The following is a 23,137-nucleotide window of genomic DNA, read 5'->3' as shown; positions in this document are numbered from 1 at the left end:
GTATCCCTTTATTAGTGTGTTCCTGGTATGGATAAATGGGATGTATTGGAGGTAATGGCCCTACACCCTATGTGGACTCCACGTAGGGTGTAGGACCATTCTCCAACACACCCCTTTTTTACATCTCTTAACCATACCAGGAAAACCACTAATGAAGGAAAGCCTTGATGGTATGAGGTATTTTGATTTGAAGACCCAGTAAGGAAACTATCAAAAGTGCCCCCTGAAATATGGTGGAGACAATCCTGGTTTATAGGGTCCAGGATGAGACCCAGTAATGAAGCATGCCACTAAGAGTGGGTAAGGGTCTAACAAAAAAACAATCACGTCCATCCAATATGTTCAAACCTCCTACATATTAAAGCTTGTTTTGGCTAGTGTGTAAGATACGTTTTGGTATATATATATATATATATATATATATGTATTTTTTACTCGGGAGAATGTATCCTACCCCCCCCCCCCCCCCCCCACCATCTGCAAGACTGGTTAAGGCTACTATCAACTCCATATCTAAGTACCTTAAAGATATATAAATCTCATCATAATACATAAGTGTGGATTTTAAGTATAATAAATCTATACCTACCAATTTATCCTTACAATCCCAACATTCTGGTAGTCAATATTTTGGCTGCAATGGTTTTGTAGCATTATATTTTGCAAATGATTTTCTGGTAGACCACCCCTGCACTCATTGTGTACTGTCACTCAGTGGTATACTGATCAAAATGTGATCAATGCTACTATAAATGCTAGTAATATATCTATCTCAACAAAAACTACAAGCCAAATATAGTTTTCATGGGAATTCAAAGGGTCATTGAGCTTCTGGGGTAACAACTATAAGGAGTTAAAATGGCTTAACCCCTTCGATGCTCATGATGGAGCGGTTCCGTCATGAGCATCGGTTGGGCTGTGCTTATGACGGAACCGCTCTGTCTTGAGCACAGCCCCTTGGGGAAGCGCTGGCGCTCCCCCCCCCCCCCCCCCCCCCCCCCCCCCCCCGGGCATGGATCTTGGCACCACAGAGGGGGAGGGCAGCGGAAGAGTTTCCGCTGCCACCCCCGGCCCCCCCCCACGCTTCTCCATGACGTCAGTGCGCACAGCGCGCGCCATCAGAAAGCACTGGACGCGCTGGAAATCATTTCTTTCCAGCACGTCCAGAAGAAGGGTGAGTGTTTGTTGCTCCGGTGGGGCCAAATTAGGGTGCCTTGAAGCATCAGGGGAGAGGAAACCGTGTTTCCTCTCCCCGGATATCTCAATGCAGGGCATTCCTGGTGCACGATCGCGCACAGCGTTGCGATCGTGGACCAGGAATGCCCCCACTAGACACCAGGGATTTGTTTTTTTGTTTAATTTTGTGCACCGGAAGCGACCTAAGGGCACTTTCAGTGTTGGGACCTAAATTGTGGAACTGTCTTCCTGTAGCTATTCGTTCCTGCCCCGAACACTTGATGTTTAGGAAACAACTAAAAACTCTGTTGTTTACAAATGCGATCTAATGCCTTCCGCATGTTCCACTCTTGATAAAGGACTCTCCCGCCAGAAGCGCAGAGATACTCCAGTTGGAGTCGATTCTAGCGCTATAAAAACCTGCAAATAAATAAATAAATAAATAAGGGGGACAAGTCACTTTAGACTTTTCTGTCCCCCCTCTCCACCCCCCCCCCCCCCCCCTAGACACCAGGGATTTTTTTATTTTTTTTATTTGGAAGCAACCCCTCGGGCAAGGGTCGCTTCCTGGAGCCCAATTAATTTTAAAGTATATTCTGCCCCCTCTGGGAACAGATAGCCTGATTTTTTTGGGGCGTTTCTGGCCCCAAGGGGGGCAGAAAACCCCACCAGACGCCAGGGAGTGTTTTAAATTTTAAATGGAAGCGACTCCTTGAGCAAGGGTCGCTTCCTTATGGGCCTAAATAATTTTTAAGACTTTTTTTCAGTTGTTTATGGATGATGTGTTTTTTGCAGAGATTGTTGAGCAGACTAATTTATATGCCAAACAGTTTTTGAGGGACAACAGGGCCAGCCTTAAGCCCCACTCATGAGTTACCCGCTGGACTCCCACAAATCTGGAAGAGATGAAGTTCTTGGGTTTAACTTTTTTGATGGGCTTGATAAGGAAGCCATCAATGTCTTCATATTGGTCTACTAGTCCCTTGATGGCAACGGCTATATTTCCGGCAGTCATGAGTCGTGATAGGTATTCGCTTCTGCTTTGGATGATGCATTTTGTCGATAATGGTTTAGCGTTGGCACAAGATAACCCGGATTGTGACCGTATTTTTATGATTCGTCCGGTCATTGATCACTTTGTTGATAGATTTTCTGAGATCCATGCTCCAGGGAAAGAAATTGCAGTGGATGAGTCTTTGGTGTTGTTCAAGGGCCGCTTGGTTTTTAGGCAATACATTCCTAGTAAGAGGGCACGCTATGGAATTAAGCTGTATATGCTGTTTGACAGTAGGACTGGATGTGTCTCTAATTTCAGGGTGTACACCGGTAAGGAATCCAGGATTAACCCCCCTGGTTGTCCGTCAACTTTTGGAGTGACTGAGAAAATTGTGTGGGAACTTCGTAGAGGATTTTTTAACAAAGGCCACCATTTATATGTAGATAACTTCTACACTGGTGTGCTGTTGTTCAGGGAATTGGCCAAAGTGGACACTGTTGCTTGTGGCACAATCCGCTCTAACCGTAAAGGTTTCCCAAAAGAACTGGTTTGTCAAAAACTTGTGCGGGGCCAATGCAGTGCGTTGCGGGGAACTTCTAGCTGTGAAGTTTTCAGACAGGAGAGATGTCTACATGCTGACTACCCTCCATGCTGAAAGCACTGCATCTGTGACTGTTTGGGGTCAGGTAGCTGAAGCGCGCAAGCCCGTGTGCTTTTAGACTACAATAGGCACATGGATGGTGTCGATAGAGTTGATCAGAGGTTGGAACCTTACGCTGCTCTTGGTAAGGCTTACATTTGGTATAAGAAGTTGGCTATCCATCTTTTCCACTTGGCAACTTTTATGTTTTTGTTGTGTTCCAGGATTCTTGTCCTGAGCCAAAGATGACTTTTGCCAAGTTTCAGGAGTCTGTAATAGGCAGCCTTGTTTTGGAGGAACAGGCAAGTGTTCCTAGAGTTGGAGTGGTGGAGGATGTTGCTAGATTGAAAGATCGCCACTTTCCTGATCACATTCCTCCCACACCCTCAAAAGACTTTCCCAGTAGGAGATGTAGAGTCTGTTGGCGAAGAGGTATGCGGAAGGAGACTCGTATGTACTGTCCCGAGTGTCCTTCTAACCCTGGGCTGCGTGCGCCTGCTTGTTTTAGAATGTACCACACGCAACATAATTTTTGGGAGCATCCATGAGTGGTAAAGTGAACTGCCTGGCCTCTATTGTTTAATATTTTTTGTTCAGTTTCAAGGTTGTCATTTGTGTAGTGTATTTAGTTTCAGATTTTGTGTTAGTAGAATTGTATCTATTTGCAATTTGTTTCTGTTTTCTTAATTATATAAAAACAATCCTTAATGTGATGGCGGTGTGCGTGGAGTGGCGCTTGTCTGGCGGTGTGTGTGGTCTGGCGCTTGGCTGGCGGTGTGTTTGGATTGGCGCTTGGCTGGCGGTATGTTTGGACTGGCGATTGGCTGGCGGTGTGCGTGGACTGGCGCTTGGCTGGCGGTGTGCATGGACTGGCGCTTGGCTGGCAGTGTGCGTGGACTGGCGCTTGGCTGGCGGTGTGCGTGGACTGGTGCTTGGCTGGCGGTGGGTGTGGACTGGCACTTGGCAAGAGGTGTGCGTGGATTGGCGCTTGGCTGGCGGTGTGTGTGGACTGGCGCTGTGCGTGGACTGTGCTCAGCTGGCAGTGTATGTGGACTGGCGCTTTGCTGGCGGTGTGTGAGTAGTGACTAGCTGCTGATCACTACACACACTGCTAGCCAAACGCCACTGAACGCAATCTGTGAGCTGGTGTGGTTGCTGTGTCAGGAATGTGGGCGTGTGAACGTGATGGGCCCTTGAATGGCGCTGTCTGCTGGTGTGAGTGTTGTAATGTGCTGGACCTCCGGCTGGCGTTGTGAATGGTTTTGTATGTGTCACACGTATGAAAGGTGTCTGAATGGCCTGTAAAGAGGTTGGTGCCTTGTCGTGGCTTTACAGCTCACGAGCTGTGAGTCAATGGTTCAGTTTCTCGTCCTTTCAATGAACAGTGTATTTCATTTTTGTGAAATCTCTGGTTAATACAACTGTATATACAGAACCATCACTCACCCTCGTGCCAACTCCAACCAGTATGTATGTGTGCTTGAGGAATAGGTGGTTGTGCATAAAAATGTGTCTTTACTGTTTTTGTCAAGCAGGGTGTGTACCTTGTCATTTTCTGTGAATGTTGTAATGTGTTGGTGTTGTGCCTGGTGGTGTGAATGGTCTTGTGTGTATCATGTATTAAAGGTGTGTGAATGGCCTGTAAAGCGGTTGGTGCCTTGACGTGGCTTTTCAGCTCACGAGCTGCGTGTCACTGGTTCAGTTTTTTGTCCTTTCAATTACTGACAGTGCATTGCATTGTTGTGAAATCTCTTGCTAATAAAATGTTATATACTGAACCATCACTCGCCCTCGTGCCAAATCCAACCAGTATCTGTGTGTGCTTGAGGAATAGATGGCTGTGCAGTAATCTTGGTCTGTTTTGCCTCTCTGCCAAGCTGTACATTTCATCTAAGAATAATGTAACTGTAGTTTTTGTCGTAAACTATACATCCATGGAAGTGCATGGTGATGTCTCGCTTGTGGATCCCAACAAGTTATCTTACCCACAATGTCCTGCAAACCTCAAAATGTGACAGACATTTTCCTTGTATTATTGTGCCCAAATTTTCACACTGCAAAAAGTAACAGATTTCTAGCCCCCCAGCATTTCTCAAAGCATCCCAATAGAAATGGTACCTCACTTGCGTGGGTGGGTCAAGGACCCGCGACAGGCAAGGGCTCAAAACCTATTGAGGCGACATCCAAATTACCTATCACAAACCAACCTGGCTTTGGGCTCGGCAGCCATCTTGGGAAAGTACCAAACCCAAATATTTTTGAAAACTAGACACCTGGGGGAGTCCAATGAGGTACGGCTTGTGTGGATTCCCCAACGTCTTCCTACCCAGAATGCCATGCAAACCTCAAATTTAGCTGGGAAAAAAAAAACATTTTCCACATATTTGTGTGTGGAATCACAATGCCGACACAAATGTCCAACCCCACAGCGTTCCCCTTAGTGTCCCGAGTAAAATGATACCTCACTTGTGTGGGTGTCCAAAGCAGAATTGGCTAAAAACCTATTTTTTAAAAAATGCAGCGCTTAGTATTCTCAGTGCTATACTCTAAATCCCTATGTTTTGGGCTCTTCCTAGCCACAGGCCTTTAGCCCATCCACACAAGTGAGGTATCATTTTACTCGGGAGAACAAGGGGAACGCTGGGTGGGAGGAAATTTGTGGATCCACTCAGATTCCAGAACTTTCCCACACAGAAATGTGAGAAAAAAGTGAATTTTTTGGCGAAATTTGAGGTTTGCAGGGGATTCTGGGTAGGAGAATCATGGGGGACCCACTCAAGCCATACCTCCCTGGACTCCCCAGGGTGTCTAGTTTCCAGAAATGTGTGGGTTAGGTAGGTTTCTCTAGATGGCCGCCGACCCCCGGACCAAAAAACTCATGGGACCCCCCTTGCAAAACCAGGTTGGTTTGCGATAGGTAATTTTGATGTCGCCTCAATAGGTTTTGGGACCTAGTCTGTCGCGGGTCGTTGAACCACCCACGCAAGTGAGGTACCATTTTTATCGGGAGACCTGGGGGAACGCTGGGTGGGAGGAAATTTGTGGATCCATGCAGATTCTAGAACTTTCCATCACAGAAATTCGGGGAAAATGTGGATTTTTTAGGTTTGTAAGGGATTCTGGGTAACAGAACCTGGTGGGAGGCAGTCAAGTCACCCCATCCTGGATTGCCCTGGGTGTCTTGTTTTCAAAAATGTATAGGTTTGCTAGGTTTCCCAAGGTGCCGGCAGAGCTAGGGTTAAAGAACTACAGCAAGACACTTCGCAAAAAAAGGGTAAATTTTCATTGTGAAAATGTGGTGTGTTCACGTTGGGTTTTGAGCCATTTCCTGTCGTGGGCACTATGCCTACCCACACAAGTGAGGTACCATTTTTATGGGGAGACTTAGGGTAAATCAGATTAGTAAAGCAACTCTTATTACCTATTGACTTTTGATGCATTTCTGCCTTCCAAATAAAAGACAGTGTAAAAAAGTCATTTTGAAAAATGACCGATAATTCTCATGCTAGTATGAATATTCCCAATTTCGAAAATGTGCAAATATCTACTGTTTCTAAACTCTATAATTTGTTCCCATTTCAGAAATGCATAGGTGTCTTTCATACCGATTTTTCCATGTATACATTTTCCCACAATAATCGCTATATACCCGGTACATAATAAAAAGCCATTGCAAATTGCTGCTCAGTTTTTGACTCAGGGTTTGTCGGGTTCTTGGTGAACCTACAAGTCCTATATATCCCCACAACCAGTAAGGTCCAGCGGATGTGACGGTATATTGCTTTCAAAGAGCTGTCAAAATTAGAAGTTACAGGTGAAAACGTTGACACAAAAGGCTGGTTTTTTCAACTAATTTTCAATTTTTCCTACATTTAACTGTTAGTTTCTATGAAGAAACCTTGATGGATCTACACAAACGATCCCTTGCTGAATTCAGAATTTTGTTTACTTTTCTAAAATGTATAGCTTTCCAGGATCCATTGCTTTCATACCCATTTCTACCATTAACTGGAAGGAGGTTGAAAGCACAAACAATAGCAAAAATAGGCTATGTCCCAGAAAAATGCCAAAACTGTAAAAAATGTTGGTTTTCTGACAAAAGTCTGTCATTCCCTTAAAGCTGGGAAAATAGTGATTTCAGCCTCACAAACCCTTTTTTGATACCATTTGCAGGGAAAAACCCAGACGCTTTCATTTGCAGCCCGTTTGTCCCATTTTTCCCCCAAAAACAAAATTTTGCTGTGTTTTGGCTAATTTCTGGGACCCCTCCAGGGGAATCCACAAACCCTGGGTACATTTAGAATCCCCATGATGTTGGAAGAAAAAGACGCAAATTTGGCGTAGATACCTTATGTGGTCAAAAAGTTACAGGGGCCTAAGCGCACACTAACCCAAACAGCCAAAAAAAAAGCTTAGCATGGGGGGGGGGGGGGGGGGGGCGGGGGGAAGCCTAGCAGCGAAGGGGTTAAGTAACAGATACAATTTGACAATCATTAAGAGACTGGCTCCTGAAAACCATGCATGGTGGTTGCCAAATAGGAACTAAACCTGGAATTACGAGAAGGAGGAATAGCTACTCACCTGCCAGCGTACTAGTGTGCCTGAAAGCTCGGACCTGGGAATCTGACAGACCAGTTAATAACGAAATCACTGTATCCATCATATACTCATCATAAATAATACTGTATTGACACTGTCGGATCAGAACGCCAATGAATTCACAAAAATTAGACCGGAACTTTTTCCACTGAGGGCCAGGCATGGTAAGGGGGTAATCACCGCTGTCCTAAAAGCAAAAACATCAGTTAGGATCTTGAGACACTTATTTATACACAAGACAAGTTCAATACACTGAATATTAGTTGCATACTCTTATTTGTTATTTATGACCGATTCTCAGCCTCTATGGCCCATGCCAGCAGAATCATTTGCAAAGGTACTTCTATTTTCAGATGGACAGCACTCATTACCTCATATGAATCGGATATTAATTCTCTTTATGCATGATATTAAGGTGAAATCAAAATGTAAGCTGAAAGAATTTGAACTTCAAGAAAACAATGGAGATAAAAAGTATTTTAAAAATTGTGGAAAGATGGCAATTAAACGAAACAAGCAGACTGATTTAAGGTAATGAAGGCAGACGTGAACAGAAACAGTTACCAAAAATCAGACTTTGCAAAAAAGAATTCTAACAAAAGCACATTCTTCCTTCAAGGGAGGTCCCACTGATAATCATAAGCACTGAACCGCCAACCTGTGTACAGGATCCCAGGACACTTCTTTTAATCAATCCCCATCTGTCCCTATCTAGTGATATCTATTGATCCCTATCTATCTCCATCTCCCGTTATCGATACATTTATGTAACCTATCCATCTAGAACTATCCATCCATCTAGAACTATCCATCCATCTAGAACTATCCATCCATCTAGAACTATCCATCCATCTAGAACTATCCATCCATCTAGAACTATCCATCCATCCACCCCTCCCTCCATCCACCCCTACCTCCCTCCATCCACCCCTACCTCCCCATCCATCCACCCACCCCTCCATCCACCCACCCACCCCTCCATCCACCCACCCCTCCATCCACCCACCCACCCCTCCATCCACCCACCCCTCCCTGCACCCACCCCTCCCTCCACCCACCCCTACCTCCACCCACCCCTACCTCCACCCACCCCTACCTCCACCCACCCCTACCTCCACCCACCCCTACCTCCACCCACCCCTACCTCCCTCCCGGCATCCATCCCTCCCTGCATCCATCCCTCCCTGCATCCATCCCTCCCTGCATCCATCCCTCCCTGCATCCATCCCTCCCTGCATCCATCCCTCCCTGCATCCATCCCTCCCTGCATCCATCCCTCCCTGCCTCCATCCCTCCCTGCCTCCATCCCTCCCTGCCTCCATCCCTCCCTGCCTCCATCCCTCCCTGCCTCCATCCCTCCCTGCCTCCATCCCTCCCTGCCTCCATCCCTCTCTGCCTCCATCCCTGCATCCCTCTCTGCCTCCATCCCTGCATCCCTCTCTGCCTCCATCCCTGCATCCCTCTGCCTCCATCCCTGCATCCCTCTCTGCCTCCATCCCTGCATCCCTCTCTGCATCCCTCTCTGCCTCCATCCCTGCATCCATCCCTCTGCCTCCATCCCTGCATCCATCCATCCCTCTGACTCCATCCCCTGCATCCATCCATCCATCCCTCTCTGCCTGCATCCATCCATCCATCCATCCATCCCTCTCTGCCTCCATCCCTGCATCCACCCCTGCCGCCATCCACCCCTGCCGCCATCCACCCCTGCCGCCATCCACCCCTGCCGCCATCCACCCCTGCCGCCATCCGCCATCCATCCCTGCCGCCATCCGCCATCCATCCCTGCCGCCATCCGCCATCCATCCCTGCCGCCATCCGCCATCCATCCCTGCCGCCATCCGCCATCCATCCCTGCCGCCATCCGCCATCCATCCCTGCCGCCATCCATCCCTGCCGCCGCCATCCCCATCTACCGCCATCCATCTCCATCTACCGCCATCCATCTCCATCTACCGCCATCCATCTCCATCTACCGCCATCCATCTCCATCTACCGCCATCCATCTCCATCTACCGCCATCCATCTCCATCTACCGCCATCCATCTCCATTTACCGCCATCCATCTCCATTTACCGCCGTCCATCTCCATCTCCCGCCGTCCATCTCCATCTCCCGCCGTCCATCTCCATCTCCCGCCGTCCATCTCCATCTCCCGCCATCCATCTCCATCTACCGCCATCCATCTCCATCTACCGCCATCCATCTCCATCTACCGCCATCCATCTCCATCTACCGCCATCCATCTCCATCTACCGCCATCCATCTCCATCTACCGCCATCCATCTCCATCTACCGCCATCCATCTCCATCTACCGCCATCCATCTACCGCCATCCATCTCCATCTCTACCCACCGCCATCCATCTCCATCTCTACCCACCGCCATCCATCTCCATCTCTACCCACCGCCATCCATCTCCATCTCTACCCACCGCCATCCATCCCCATCTCTACCCACCGCCATCCATCCCCATCTCTACCCACCGCCATCCATCCCCATCTCTACCCACCGCCATCCATCCCCATCTCTACCCACCGCCATCCATCCCCATCTCTACCCACCGCCATCCATCCATCTCTACCCACCGCCATCCATCCATCTCTACCCACCGCCATCCATCCATCCATCTCTACCCACCGCCATCCATCCATCTCTACCCACCGCCATCCATCCATCCATCTCTACCCACCGCCATCCATCCATCCATCTCTACCCACCGCCATCCATCCATCCATCTCTACCCACCGCCATCCATCCATCCATCTCTACCCACCGCCATCCATCCATCTCTACCCACCGCCATCCATCCATCTCTACCCACCGCCATCCATCCATCTCTACCCACCGCCATCCATCCATCTCTACCCACCGCCATCCATCCATCTCTACCCACCGCCATCCATCCATCTCTACCCACCGCCATCCATCCATCTCTACCCACCGCCATCCATCCATCCCTACCCACCGCCATCCATCCATCCCTACCCACCGCCATCCATCCATCCATCACTACCCACCGCCATCCATCCATCGGCATCAGCAGCCTTGAAAGTACTACACTGGCTTCCAGTTCATAAAAGGGTTCTTTTTTAAATTATTTTATTAATTTTCAGAGCCTTTAGAGAACTGGGACCAAATATTTCATTTCTAGAGTTACCAATTACATGACAACACGGCCTCTCAGGTCCTCGCAAGCCAACCTGCTCAAACCCCCCACGTACAAACTTAAAACTCGAAGAGGAACATCCTTCACATTTTTGGGCACAAAGGTTTGGAACCAGCTCCCCAGGGAGTTAAGATTCATTGATGCAGAAAAGATTTTCAAATGGCAGCTTAAGACGTGGGTCTTTGGCATCTCTGATGCTTTGTGCTATTCACTCATTGTCTCATGCATTTCTCCCCAAAGATTAAAAGTGCAAGCAGCCACATTCATTACCGCTTAGCGCCAGTATGCTCCTTTGGGAGTGGCCGTGTGCTCTAGAAATACAATATTCAATTCAATGTTGGATTTTTAATTAGTATTAACCTTACAATGTACAATTTACACAGTTAATAAAATTAAAACCAAGTTTATCATGTTGAGTCAGAAATGCTCTGATGGTTAAAAGAGTTGCCAAGTCAATACCGTAGGAACTAGACACTGAAAACTGCAGGTGGAGTGCCCAGTTGGAAAAATCTAGAATCGCCTTTATCGAAGCTTCAACATGCAGCAGTGCTTCCAAACTACATCTGATAAGAATTAGTGTGGCTATTATCAGCGTATATCACCATAAGTCCCTCCCATGATGACCAAGGAGCAAAGATGTGCTACTATTTCTACCAATACACAGTGATTACAAAAAATAATCTGAGGCATACTAAAGCTGAATTTTGACAGTTCAGCAATTGATGAGTGAACCTTTCAAAGACCTAAAAAGAGGTGCTTCAATCTATTATATATTCTTGGCTAGCCTGTGGCCAATCAAGAAACTGGAATTTTTCGCAAGCGCTTTGCAAGTACACTCAAACAAGAGAACCCTCTAACAATTGGTTAGTTAAAAAATAATGTTCTTACATATCAATGGAAATGATTTCCCTGTGGTCTGGGCTTTAATTAAACCACCGACTGCACAAGTAAAATAATATTGGCAGTGCTAGGTCAAATGGCTTTTAGGGTACTTACCTACAACAGTACTTCAGACAACAAGAAGTAGCCCAATACTATCTTTCAGCGTCGCAACAAACTGAGCAGCCAACCCTACATGTCAAAATGTAGACTGGAAAGTCTTCCAGGGAGCTGGACTAGGTCTGGCTGAAAAATAGTTACTCATCTTTGTGGAGCAGGTTTATGCAACCTCCTTTCATGATTGGTAAAATTAGACAAATAAAAGAGTATTAAATACATTGGTTAATGCCACTCGTAAAGTTAAAGCAAACGAGCTGAAAAGAAAGCAATTATTTTGAACTGTACTCCAGTGCTATGTTGATTCAGCACAGAATTGGTTAATTTGTCTGGGCTTAGAGGGGCACAACGGAATCATCAATTTATAAATGGCATGTGGGCACCAAGAAAAACAATTAAACTTTTAATCGCCACTTTATGAATAGTTATATATTTTTTTAATCGCACTTGGATTTGTTTGAAACCAATTCTACTCATTTTCTTTAGACCAAGTAGTGCTGATTTCATTAATAATCAAATCAATTGTGCATGTAATGATTTAAAAAAAATCTATTTATGCACTATGCACCTTGGCATGGCCATGCCATATAAAACAAATCTATTAACAGCCTTTTAAGGTTGAGAGTTTATCAAGGAAATTTATCAAGGAAATTAGGAAAAAGAAAATAACAATCGAGGGAAGAGTTCCTCTACTTGTACAAAATGTTCAAGATATCACCAATGGAGAGTCCAGTCCAGGTCAATGAAAATCATCTTTGTAGTTCGTCATCTAAACTTGGCACCTACCTTCAAGGGAAGAGGAAAACAAGCATTTGCAATGCAATAGGTCTCGCATTTACGAGACTGAGCTATTGGCATTGTAAATGACAATGCCTTTTATTTATGTGTTGATTTTTAAAACAAATAAAAGGCATTTAACAATGCCAATAGCTTAATACTCTCGCAAATGCGAGACCTATTGCATTGCAAATGCTTGTTGAAACTTGCGAGTAAATGAAAAACTATCAGGCAACAGTAGAGTTTTTGGTTTTTTTTTGTAATTTTGCTCATGCAGTAATTTATACATATATACCGCGACGCTAAAATTCGTAGGCGTGACAGACTCTGTACAGGAAACTGCACTGATAAAGGGTCGGCAAAGAACTTGTTCCTACTGAGGATTCCACTGGTCCCGAGGAAATTCAGGACGACAGTACCCGACCACGACTATTAGCTTGGCTGCGACCGACGACAACACCGTCTCATGAAATGCGCTCTCTGGAAGGTGGCGGGGGCAGGGAGAGGGCATGCATGAAAGCAGGAGCAGCTGTGAACAGGAATGCCAGGGCCCCTTATCGTTCGATGATATTATAAACGTGTCTTTACGCAGCTGAGAGGTAGAATGAACAGGATTCGATGTCATGACACGATGCCGTCCATCCTCTTTCTTTTAAAACACTTGTCAGGAGACGCAGGAGGTAGGTCACAGATTGCAAGCTAGCAGGGGCTATATCAGCCCCCTCACTATCCGCTATAGCTGGGTCTGGAGCGAACACTGGGCCTGACGGGCTAGGAGGCCGGCGCCAGACAAAGTTGAGATTAGTTGTTTATTGCGTGTTCTGCCTGCAGACAAAAGACCATAACTAACACTTGAATAAAAGCTGTGTCAGAGCGGAGGGGTGTGTGGCTGATGCTGGCAAATGAGCAAAGTGCATAAAGGAGACAGTAACAAGAAAAACAGAAAGCAGCTCCACATAAGGACCTGGGAGGGCGAGGGCTGCCCGCGCATGCGCGGTACCTGTAACTTTCGCGTGCCCAGTGGTGGCGCGTGCGGCCGGTGCAGGCAGCCCCTGACCCCTTCCAGGGCTCCCGTGGTGAAGAGGGAGCCCCGGCACCAGAGAGGAAGTGCGGGAGCTGAAGTCCCGGGTCCCATGCCTAAGGAGAGAGCCCCGCATCGTGCTGGCAGAAGCATAGAGGAGTTGGAGTGCTCCGGAAGCGCGCCGCAGCCAGCCACCGTTCAGGAGGACTCCCCCCGCAGACCGGGTGAGTGGGGGATTCTCCATTTGTCCAGTGGTTGTGCCGATGAAGGCACAGTGTCAATATTTATTTCCTGAGCGGACCCGCCTTTGCGGGCCGCTCCAACAATGGGGCGAGGTTTAAAAAAAAGTGAAAGTGCATGCTGGCTTGCGAGGACGGAAGGTGGACAGGAGATGTGCACGCCGCGTGGCTGTAAGCGCGTACACAGGCTCCAATCCGCCAAAAGCCTGCACGTGCCCATCTCCTGTCCCACTTCCGATGCCAGTCAGCAACAATAGCGGTACAAAAGGGGGGTGGTGATGGACGGAGCATCAGAACCAATCAAACACTCACACCCAGTCAACAGATCTGGGTTTGATCCATCACCGTTCTTTAGCCCACTCTGCCACCCCAGTTCAGACATGGCCATATGCAAATCAGTCTGACCCTGTGCCTCATGGGAACAGTCCAGCCCGAATTGCTCAGCAACAATAGAGCTTGCTGGCGACAGCGCTTCGCGCTGCGTTCGCCGGGCAAGACCTAAAGAACAACAAAGGTCTTCCGTAAGAATACCCAAGGAGTGGGACCCAAGTTACCTGTAACATAAACTTTGGCTTTTTACATTTATTTTATGTTCTTGGCAAGTCCACAATACATTTTTTACGCAACCAAGCATTTTTGAATACTTAAAAAGACCCTGGGTTGCACCTTCATAACAAAAACGCAGACATTACGGGGCTGAATTCGACTCCAGTCCGGACAAACAAATCCGGTAGCAACGGCGACGTTGATCCACCTTCGTGTTGAAAATAGGTCTGAGACGCGGAGTCCTTGACCCAGAAATTTCAGTTTAAAGATGGTTCAAGTTCAGGTTTCTATTTAAACTTGTCAGAGAAAAATTTTATTCAGAATATTTCGGAACACTTCGAAGGTTAGGTGCTAGGACCAATATCAATGTATGCGTGGAAGCAGTTTCTAAACTCACCACAAGATGGAAGCAGGAGCAAACGGAAGAGAAAAAGAGCGACACTGGCATCAAGTTTAAGTAAACGTTATCGATATGCCAGTTTAATCCGCAACAAAGAAAATACTTTTAGAATTAAATGGAAAATACCACACAAAAAGCGTTTTCGGCATTAAATACCAAAAAATGACCCAGTGAATGTATTCTATCTCATGCAAATTCTGTCACTTTTCCCCAACAGCTGATACTTGAAAGTCTGCACCACCCCCTTATTCTCGGTGGTACTTCGAGTGCATAAGAGGCACACGACACTATTACTCCAAGTTGGATGCATGGGTACGCAAAGTAAAATAAGCAGCATGTCCTTTACCATATTAACTGTGTCAGAGGCTAGAGTGGCGAACACGATTAAAGCTGCAAGGAGTTAACTTTGAACTGCTTAGTTGGGGGTGAAAAACAGCCATGTCAAACCAATGACAGGACGTTACTGGGATTTTCCATTGTGGGCTATTCAGTGCCTAACAATGAGTTTCACTGATATTCTACGTTATTATAACAGGCAAAAGCTACTTTAAAGTACTAATAGCCACGTGATGACAAACCAAACTAAAGAGTGGATGATCTGCAACAAAAAAATGTGTCGTTTGGAGATTTACAGAGCAAGTACAGCAGGCAAACATGTAGTGGGTACCTCGATTTATAATTCTTTTCAATAACTATTTTAGGTAAACCGATGATATTGTGCTATTAAGCCAAACCCCAATTCGGTTACAACACAGTATGAATGCATTAGCCAAATATATCTAAACGCAAGGTTTGGTATTAAATTTGATCAACACAAAGGTAGTACGGTTAGTGGATGCCAGATATAAGAATACTCTTGGTACTTGAAAGGAAAAAAAGTCGAGACTGTAGCCACGTACAAATAGCTTGGTTTTAATGTAGAACAAAAATTGAGTTAGAAACAGCAGCTAATAGTGATGCGTGGTAAATCCCCAACGTTCATATATGGCTTCAAAATATTAAAAAAAGAAATTAAGCTGTCCATTTTAAGGCCATCTACTATCCGTCAAGCGCGCACAACTAATGCCATCGGTGACATATGGAACCGAAACAATGAGAGGTCATGAAATTCCAACTTTAAACAAAATCCAAACAAAAATTTACAAAGCTGTCTTCCACATCCAGAAATCAGCATCTCCGGCACAAGTTCGACTTGAGTTTGGCTTGTCCAACCAAATATTTTGAAGCAATGGCGCATTCATTAAACTATGTGGGAGGCTCCGCGCATCTGAAACCGGTTCTATTGATAACCTGTGCTGGAAAGAAATTGAGACACAAAAAAGAACAAAAATACAAGACTCCTGGGGGTGCTATCTAAACCAGGCTATGGAGGAACTTTGCGCGCACGACATTTGGAATTCCAGTATTGGGAAAAAGGCCTTCAACGAAGCAATTAAGTTAACAAAACTCCTGTCCCACTCTACAGACGAGAATACTCCGAATATTACAAAGAAGTCACGCCTGGACAGTAATTACCTCATATTGCATCTGTAAGTCTCAGGATTTACTAGCTCACTGTTCAACAGCCCTAAAAGATCGATTCATTAAATTTCGCTTTGGTAAACAAAGGACCTTATACCTTCCTGGAAAGATACCCATACCTTCCTGGAAAGACCAGAATCAAAACCAAGACTGCCGTTTGTGTAACTGTAAACAAGAATCATTACCACATATGAACAAAAGTTACTTACCTGTAAACTGTGGTTCTCCAGTATTGGTATCTTTAATACATTCACATGCTTGAATCATACCCCGTCGGAGTGGGAGTCCCACGGTACATAAAAATAGCTATTAATATGCATAACATAGCCATATCATAGGTAAAGTAGAACCAGGAAGTAAAATAGCTAGAAGTTAATAGGAAAAAATCTTCCACTTTCATGACTCGTCCAAGTCATTATACATAGTGCAAACTACAGCCAATCAGGCGACAGCACCCTCCAGAATATTCTCCCCAGAGGCTCAGGCGCTCAGATTTTCCAGCACAAGTGAGATGTAAGAGTAACAGAGCCTAGAGAGCCTCTGAGGGGAGGTGGGTGGGTCGCATGTGTATCTATGAAAGATACCAATACTGGAGAACCACAGTTTACAAGTAAGTAACTTTTGTGCTTCTCCAGTATTGGGGTATCTTTCACAGATTCACATGCTTGAATTAGAGTAGAAAGCAGTAACTCCATAATGATGCTTGTGAGATCAAATATTATATATATATATATATATATATATATATATATATATATATATATTCACTTAAAAAACCATAGGTTTCACACATGTTATAGTTAGCTGGACATTTCACTCGTAAAAAACCAATGAAATTCCCCCGTTATAGTTAGTGCAGGCAACTATAACTCACGCGACCGCAATCCTCTGCTGATGACGTCAGATATTACATCACTGTATTTAGACACTTATTTACCCATGTCTTCTTCCATTAATCTTTAGCTATACATATATTACAAATATTTATTTTTCATAAAGACATACGTCATCAGTGATGTAATATCTGACGTCATCAGCAGAGGATTGCGGTCGCGTGAGTTATAGTTGCCTGCACTAACTATAACGGGGGAATTTCATTGTTTTTTTACGAGTGAAATGTCCAGCTAACTATAACATGTGTGAAACCTATGGTTTTTTAAGTGAATTTGCAAGGTTTTTTAAATGCTAATTCGTAACTATAACGTGTGTGAAACCTATGGTTTTTTCAGTGAATTTGTACGTTTTTTTAAATGCTAAGTTATGTATATCTTAATTTTTTTTTCTTTCAGGTTTTTCACCGTGCGCTTCTCGCACCGTGCGCGCGCTCTGGGCGCACTGTGCGCTTCGCGGACTGGGCGCACGGTGCGCTTCGCGGACTGGGCGCACGGTGCGCTTTGCGGACCGAGCACCCACGGTTCGCCGTGCGCGCACCTCGCGATTTTTGAAAAAAATTAATTGTTTTTTTCGCCCTTGGGGGTCCTTCTGTGACCCCCTAACCAAGGCTAGGGGGTCGGGAACTGTCCACTCTGCCCCCTTTTCACGTTCTCCACCTTTTCTTTTCACCCCCTCAGACTGCGAGAGACAGAATGGCGGCCGACACTTCCTGGTTTCGACCGATTCGAATGTTTACCGACATCTAACAACCAATCAGAATTGCGCTCGCGCTCGGCAAGGTGCGCGCACGGTGCGCGCGTATAGATATTGATATGCTTTTAAATGCTATTTTCTCAGGAAATACTGAACAGATTTACACTAGACCTGCAAAAGGCACTTCCTTGACCTTATGGCTACCTCTCTGCCAAATTTCACGTAATTCTGTTCAGCCGTTCGGGCTGTAGCTGCGACTAAAGGTCCTATGGAAAAATGCATGGGGAAAACGTGTTTTGGGACCCCCCCCTTTTTCTCGGTCCCCGCTTGACGAATCACCCCGAGATTTTCAGGGTAGGAGCCGAACGGAGCGCCCCATTAGTTTTGGAAATTTCGCGAGGATTCGTCATCCGGCGCCAAAGTTATTCAAAATAGAATTTTGAGATTTCCTATGGAAACTAGGTTGTAACTATAACTATCTACTGGCGACCACCGGTAGATTATATATAGATATATATATATATATATATATATATACACACACACATATCTATATCTACAAATACATATCACACCAGATAAACTACACATGTATATATGCATCAACATATATATATATATATATATATATATATAATGACAAAAGATATCTACATAAGAATGCATCAAAGAGGAGGAGGGAAGAACAGAGGCTCACCTTATTTAAAAAGATTACGGAGTACCGCTTGTCCCACAGACGTGTCTGCATCGCTGGCAGCTTCTACAGTAGTGCTTGGTAAAGGTGTGCCTGCTGGACCATGTCGCTGCTTTGCAGATTTGATGAAAAGGCACACCAGTAAAGAGAGCAGTAGAAGAAGAGATTGCTCTAGTAGAACGTGCTCTCGGAGTTGCCTGCAGCGGTCTACCCGCTTGCTGATGACAAAGATTGCAGCAGAGATGCAACGAGCTATGGTCTGTTTGGTTATTGGGTGCCCTTTGCGCATTGTTTGTTATGCAATGAAAAGCTGATAAGATTTTCGTATTGAGGATGTCCTTTGTAAGTAAAATTTTAGACATCTTGGGTATGTAAAGCCCTTTCCGCAGGTGATTGAGGATCAGAAAAGAAATTCTTTAAAATAACTGGTTCATTGGGGTGAAAACCAGAAGGCACTTTAGGCACAAAATTGGGGTTAGTGCGGAGCACTACAGAGTCCCTGGTGAATTGAAGGAAAGGCGGTTTAATAGTGAAGGCTTGAATGTCACTGACCCGCCTGGCTGAAGTGAGAGCCAACAGCAGAGACCTCTTCCACGACACAAACTGCAAATCAGCTCTATGAATAGGTATAAAGGGGTGTCGCACGAGTTGTGACACAACAATGTTAAGATGCCAGGGTGGAGGCGGACGGGAGGAAACATACGAAACAATCCTTTGAGGAATTGTTGGATGATCCGAAATGAGTAAAGAGAATGTATACCATTTTGTCGGAATCTTGAGATAGCCGCTAAGAATACTTTAAGAGTAGAATGGGAAAGGCCTGACTTCGCCAAATGTAAAAAGAAAGGCAATAGTTGTTCCGGTTTTGCATGTACTGGGTGAATGTTTGTGGCTTGACACCAGAGGCAAAAACGCTTCCATTTGAGCGTGTAGGTTTTTATTGTAGAGGGCGCTTTAGCATTAGCTAAGACCTCCCTACACTCCGAAGGAATGTCTAAGTGGGCAAACTCAAGGTGTTCAGGCGCCAGGCTGCTAAGCGCAGAGATGCCGGATCCGGATGGCAGATCTTCCCGTTGTGGATGGATAGGAGATTCGGTATTGGTTGCCGCTGAATGGGATCGCATTCTGATAGGAGGAGTTCGGGAAACCAGAACTGGTGAGGCCACCTGGGAGCTTTTAGGAGTAGGGGACAAGGCTCCTTCATTTTCCGGAGAACCCTGGGAACCAACGGTATTGGTGGAAAGCGTAGGCATAGATCTGCGACCAATTCATCAAAAACGCATTACCGCACGAGTCTCGTTGGGATAGCCAACTTGCGAAGAATGGGCATTTGCGGTTCAGACTGGTCGCAAACAAGTCCAGATCGGGTCGACCCCACTTCTGAAATATACGATCCAACGTTGGTTGATGGAGCTCCCACTCGTGATTTGACACTGTCAACCTGCTGAGGGAGTCCGCCAGGATGTTGGATACTCCCGGAACATGGACTGCTGACAGTTATTTGAGGTCTGATAGTCCAATCCCAAATATGCTGGTCTTGCTGGGACAGCAAAATGGATCTTGTCCCTCCCTGTTTGTTTAGGTAGTGCATACTTGTTGTGTTGTCCGTCCGGATCAACACTGATGCTCCTAGAATGACGTTGCGAAAAGATTTTAAGGCCAGGAAGATCGCTAGCAACTCTAAAAGGTTGATATGCCTAGTCATTTGTTGAGCATCCCATTTGCCGTTGACTGTTAGTCCTTGAAGGTGCACTCCCCACCCTTCGAGGGAGGCGTCCGTGGTGATGACGAAACTTGGAGCTTCCACTAGGAATGAGAGACCTGCTGCCACATTCCTCTTGAGAGTCCACCAGAGCAATGCCCTCCGGATCTGAGAAGTGATGCGGATGAGATCGTCGAAGGACCCCGAGACCTGTAGCCATTGGTTGTTGAGCTCCTCTTGCAGGGGTCTCATTTTGAGACGACAGTTGGGGACCAAGGGAATGCAGGATGAGAGCATTCCTAGAAGTGACTTGAACTGTCGGACAGAAATTTACTTTTTTGATCGTAGTAGTTGAGCAAGCTTGCACAGCTTTTGTTGTCTTTCAGGTGAGACAAAGGCTTGTGTCCGTAGAGTGTCTATGGTGGCTCCTAAGAATGTCCTTGTTTGTGATGGGATGAGTTGAGACTTGTCCCGATTGATGGAGAGACCCAGAGACTGGAAGAGTGACAGACATTTCTGAGTATGGACATTTGCAACTGCGAAGAAATTCGCCTTGATAAGGCAGTCGTCTAAATAAGGAAACATTTGGATTCCTTCCAACCGAAGGTGTGCAGCCAGCGGTGCCAAAACTTTGGTGAAGACAAGGGGTGCGGAGCGTAGTCCAAAGAAAGGACTTTGAACTGGAAGTCCCTGCCAGCCACTCTGAATCTCAAGAACTTTGTGTCTGGGTAAAATCGGTACATGAAAATAAGCGTCTTAGAGGGTGGTCATGTAATCCACCGCAGAGAGGAGTTGAAGGACTTCTTGTAAAGTCAACATCCGGAAGGATTGTTTTTAGAGATATTTGTTGAGGGAACAAAGATCCAAGATGGGGCGCCATTCTCCCGATTTCTTTTTTATCAGAAAAAATCTGGAATAGAAACCGGTGCCTCTTTATAATTTCAGAACCACTTCATTCGCTCCCTTTTTTAACATAAAGTTGATTTGAGAGAAAAGCTACGCGAGATGAGCTAGAGGCGGGCCCTTGGGAGGAGAATGTGGAGGAAGTTTGATAAACTCCAGAACGTGGACCCTGGCCACAATGTCCAAGACCCATGTGTCTGTTATAGCAGACCAGGTTGAGTAAAAACGGGAGATCCTTCCTCCAACTTTTGTAGGATTGAGCGGTAGAGCAGGTGGCAGTTGTCACTCTAGCGCCACGAAAAGGCGGCTTTCGAAACTGAAGAGTACAGAGAAATCTCACTGTCTCTGAATCCTTTTTACTGGCTTGTAGGGCTTCATCAACATGCTGACCAAAAAGAGACTCGCCGTCAAAAGGCATGTCGATTAATTTCGTCTGAACTTCCTGACGAAATGATGTGGATTTCAACCAGCTCTGTCGCCTCAGGACAGCCGCACCCGCCAGTTGCCGAAAACCCGTAGACACAACATCCACAGCAGAATCAATAATCTCCGCCGAGATTCATTCTCTTTCTTGAAGGATTTTTAGCGCTTCTGCCTTGAAGGGCTCAGGTAACATCTCAATGTAAGGAGAGATGTCGGACCACATCTGTCTATCATAGCGGCCCAAGATGGCCAGTGAGTTATCTGCACGGACAGTAGTGGCCGCCATGGTCGAAACCTTCTTTCCAATTGCGTCCAGACATCTCCCATCCCGATCCTGGGGAGCAGACAATGGAGAGGAGGGATTCCGTGCTCGGCGTTGTGCTGCTTGGGCAATAACGGAATTGGCCTTAGGCTGGCCTATCAGGCATGCTGGTGAGTTATCCAGTGCCTTTTACTTCTTCTCAAGGCGAGGCAGGACCGCTGGAATGGAGGCAGGAGTTTGCATGACTTTCAGTCCTTCCTGCCAAATAAAGTCAATAATAGGAATACTGTGCACTTGTTTCCTCGGCTGGTCTTTAAAATCGTAAAGGAAACAATCATCCTTCTTTGTTTCCATGGGAAGAAGGAACCGTTGTGCTGCTCTTTCCATTAGAACATGAAAACCTCCAATGTCAACTGGAGGCGAGTCAACAGGAGTAGGTGTGGAAGGAGACGGCGTTTGTATTGGATAGTCATCCCATTCTGTAAGGAGTGATCGGTCATCCAATTCTCCTTCTCTGTTAGCATCCGTGCCGTGGGCTTCCTGATGATGAGACATCGAAGGCACCGGAGAAACTGGTCTGGGCGACCTCAACACTGTTAAAGTTTGAGGAACGGGTGTAGGTGGTACAGAAGAAGCCGATTCAGATGGAGGAAATCGGTGGTAATAATCAGAGCATGTACTGGAGATTGTTCAGAAGTGATAGAGGCAATTGTGCCGTAGGGTTTGACTCTGGAGCCGGAGGAGCAGGATCCGGATAGTAGTACTCTTCTTGATCTACGTCTTGGTATTTCATGAAGAGTTCTGAAGGACTCCTGGCAGTACGAAATTTGTCTTCTTCCTCAGAATCATCCTCATCTGCCCCATAATCCAGTAACTGCTCGGGCAACGCAAGAGGCACTCTACTGGGTGATGTGTGAACTGGAGAGAGGACCTCTAAAGATCCGCACCTTTGAAGCAAGGAAGGTGCCGTCGTCGACAATAGTGTAGACTGCACCATAGATGTCCTTGAGGATGCCGTGGCTGTAGACGACGACCAAACTTGAAGATCAGTGCAGGAAGATAGCAGCGTCGACGAAGCAGCCTCGTCGACGAGGTGGGCATAGACTAGGCAACCGTCGACGATCGGCTTCAATCTCTGTCGACGAGAGGGCAGCCACTGACGTGGTTGGTCTCACGGAGACGGAAACCAGAGTCGACGGCGAGGAAGCCAACGACCTTATCTGATGCTTTGGAGACAAGAAGGTTGCAGTAGACATCGTCGTCGCGGTGACGGTAGGCTTCATCGACGAAGACGTTGTCGTCGAGCTAGTCGACGACGGAACCCGTTTCTGAGGTAAATCTCTGTCAGAAATAGGCTTAAAAGCCTGAGACGTCACAGTCTTTCTCAGGGGCGTAGAGGGCAAAGTTTTTCCCTTATTAGGTGGAGGAGCCTTTTTGGAAGTGAAAGGCAACTCAACACCCTCAGAGGTGCGCAATTTTTTTAAC

At 46.1% G+C, this 23,137-nt stretch overlaps 1 protein-coding gene across 2 annotated transcripts in view; it reads right to left on the bottom strand.

The window, feature by feature from the left end:
• Positions 1–23,137, bottom strand: part of STAG1 (STAG1 cohesin complex component) — a 1,292,585-nt gene that overhangs the window by 725,121 nt on the left and 544,327 nt on the right. For both annotated transcript variants that reach the window (XM_085634343.1, XM_085634344.1), the window contains exon 7: positions 7,395–7,599. In XM_085634343.1, coding sequence (XP_085490469.1) covers positions 7,395–7,599 — 205 coding nt within the window. The remainder of the gene's footprint in view (positions 1–7,394; positions 7,600–23,137) is intronic.

The sequence above is a fragment of the Triturus cristatus genome, chromosome 11 (assembly GCF_964204655.1).
Source record: "Triturus cristatus chromosome 11, aTriCri1.1, whole genome shotgun sequence".
NCBI classification, from domain to species: domain Eukaryota; kingdom Metazoa; phylum Chordata; class Amphibia; order Caudata; family Salamandridae; genus Triturus; species Triturus cristatus.
The sequence above is the reverse complement of the archived record's forward strand: the minus strand, read 5'-3'. Positions and strand labels throughout refer to the sequence as shown.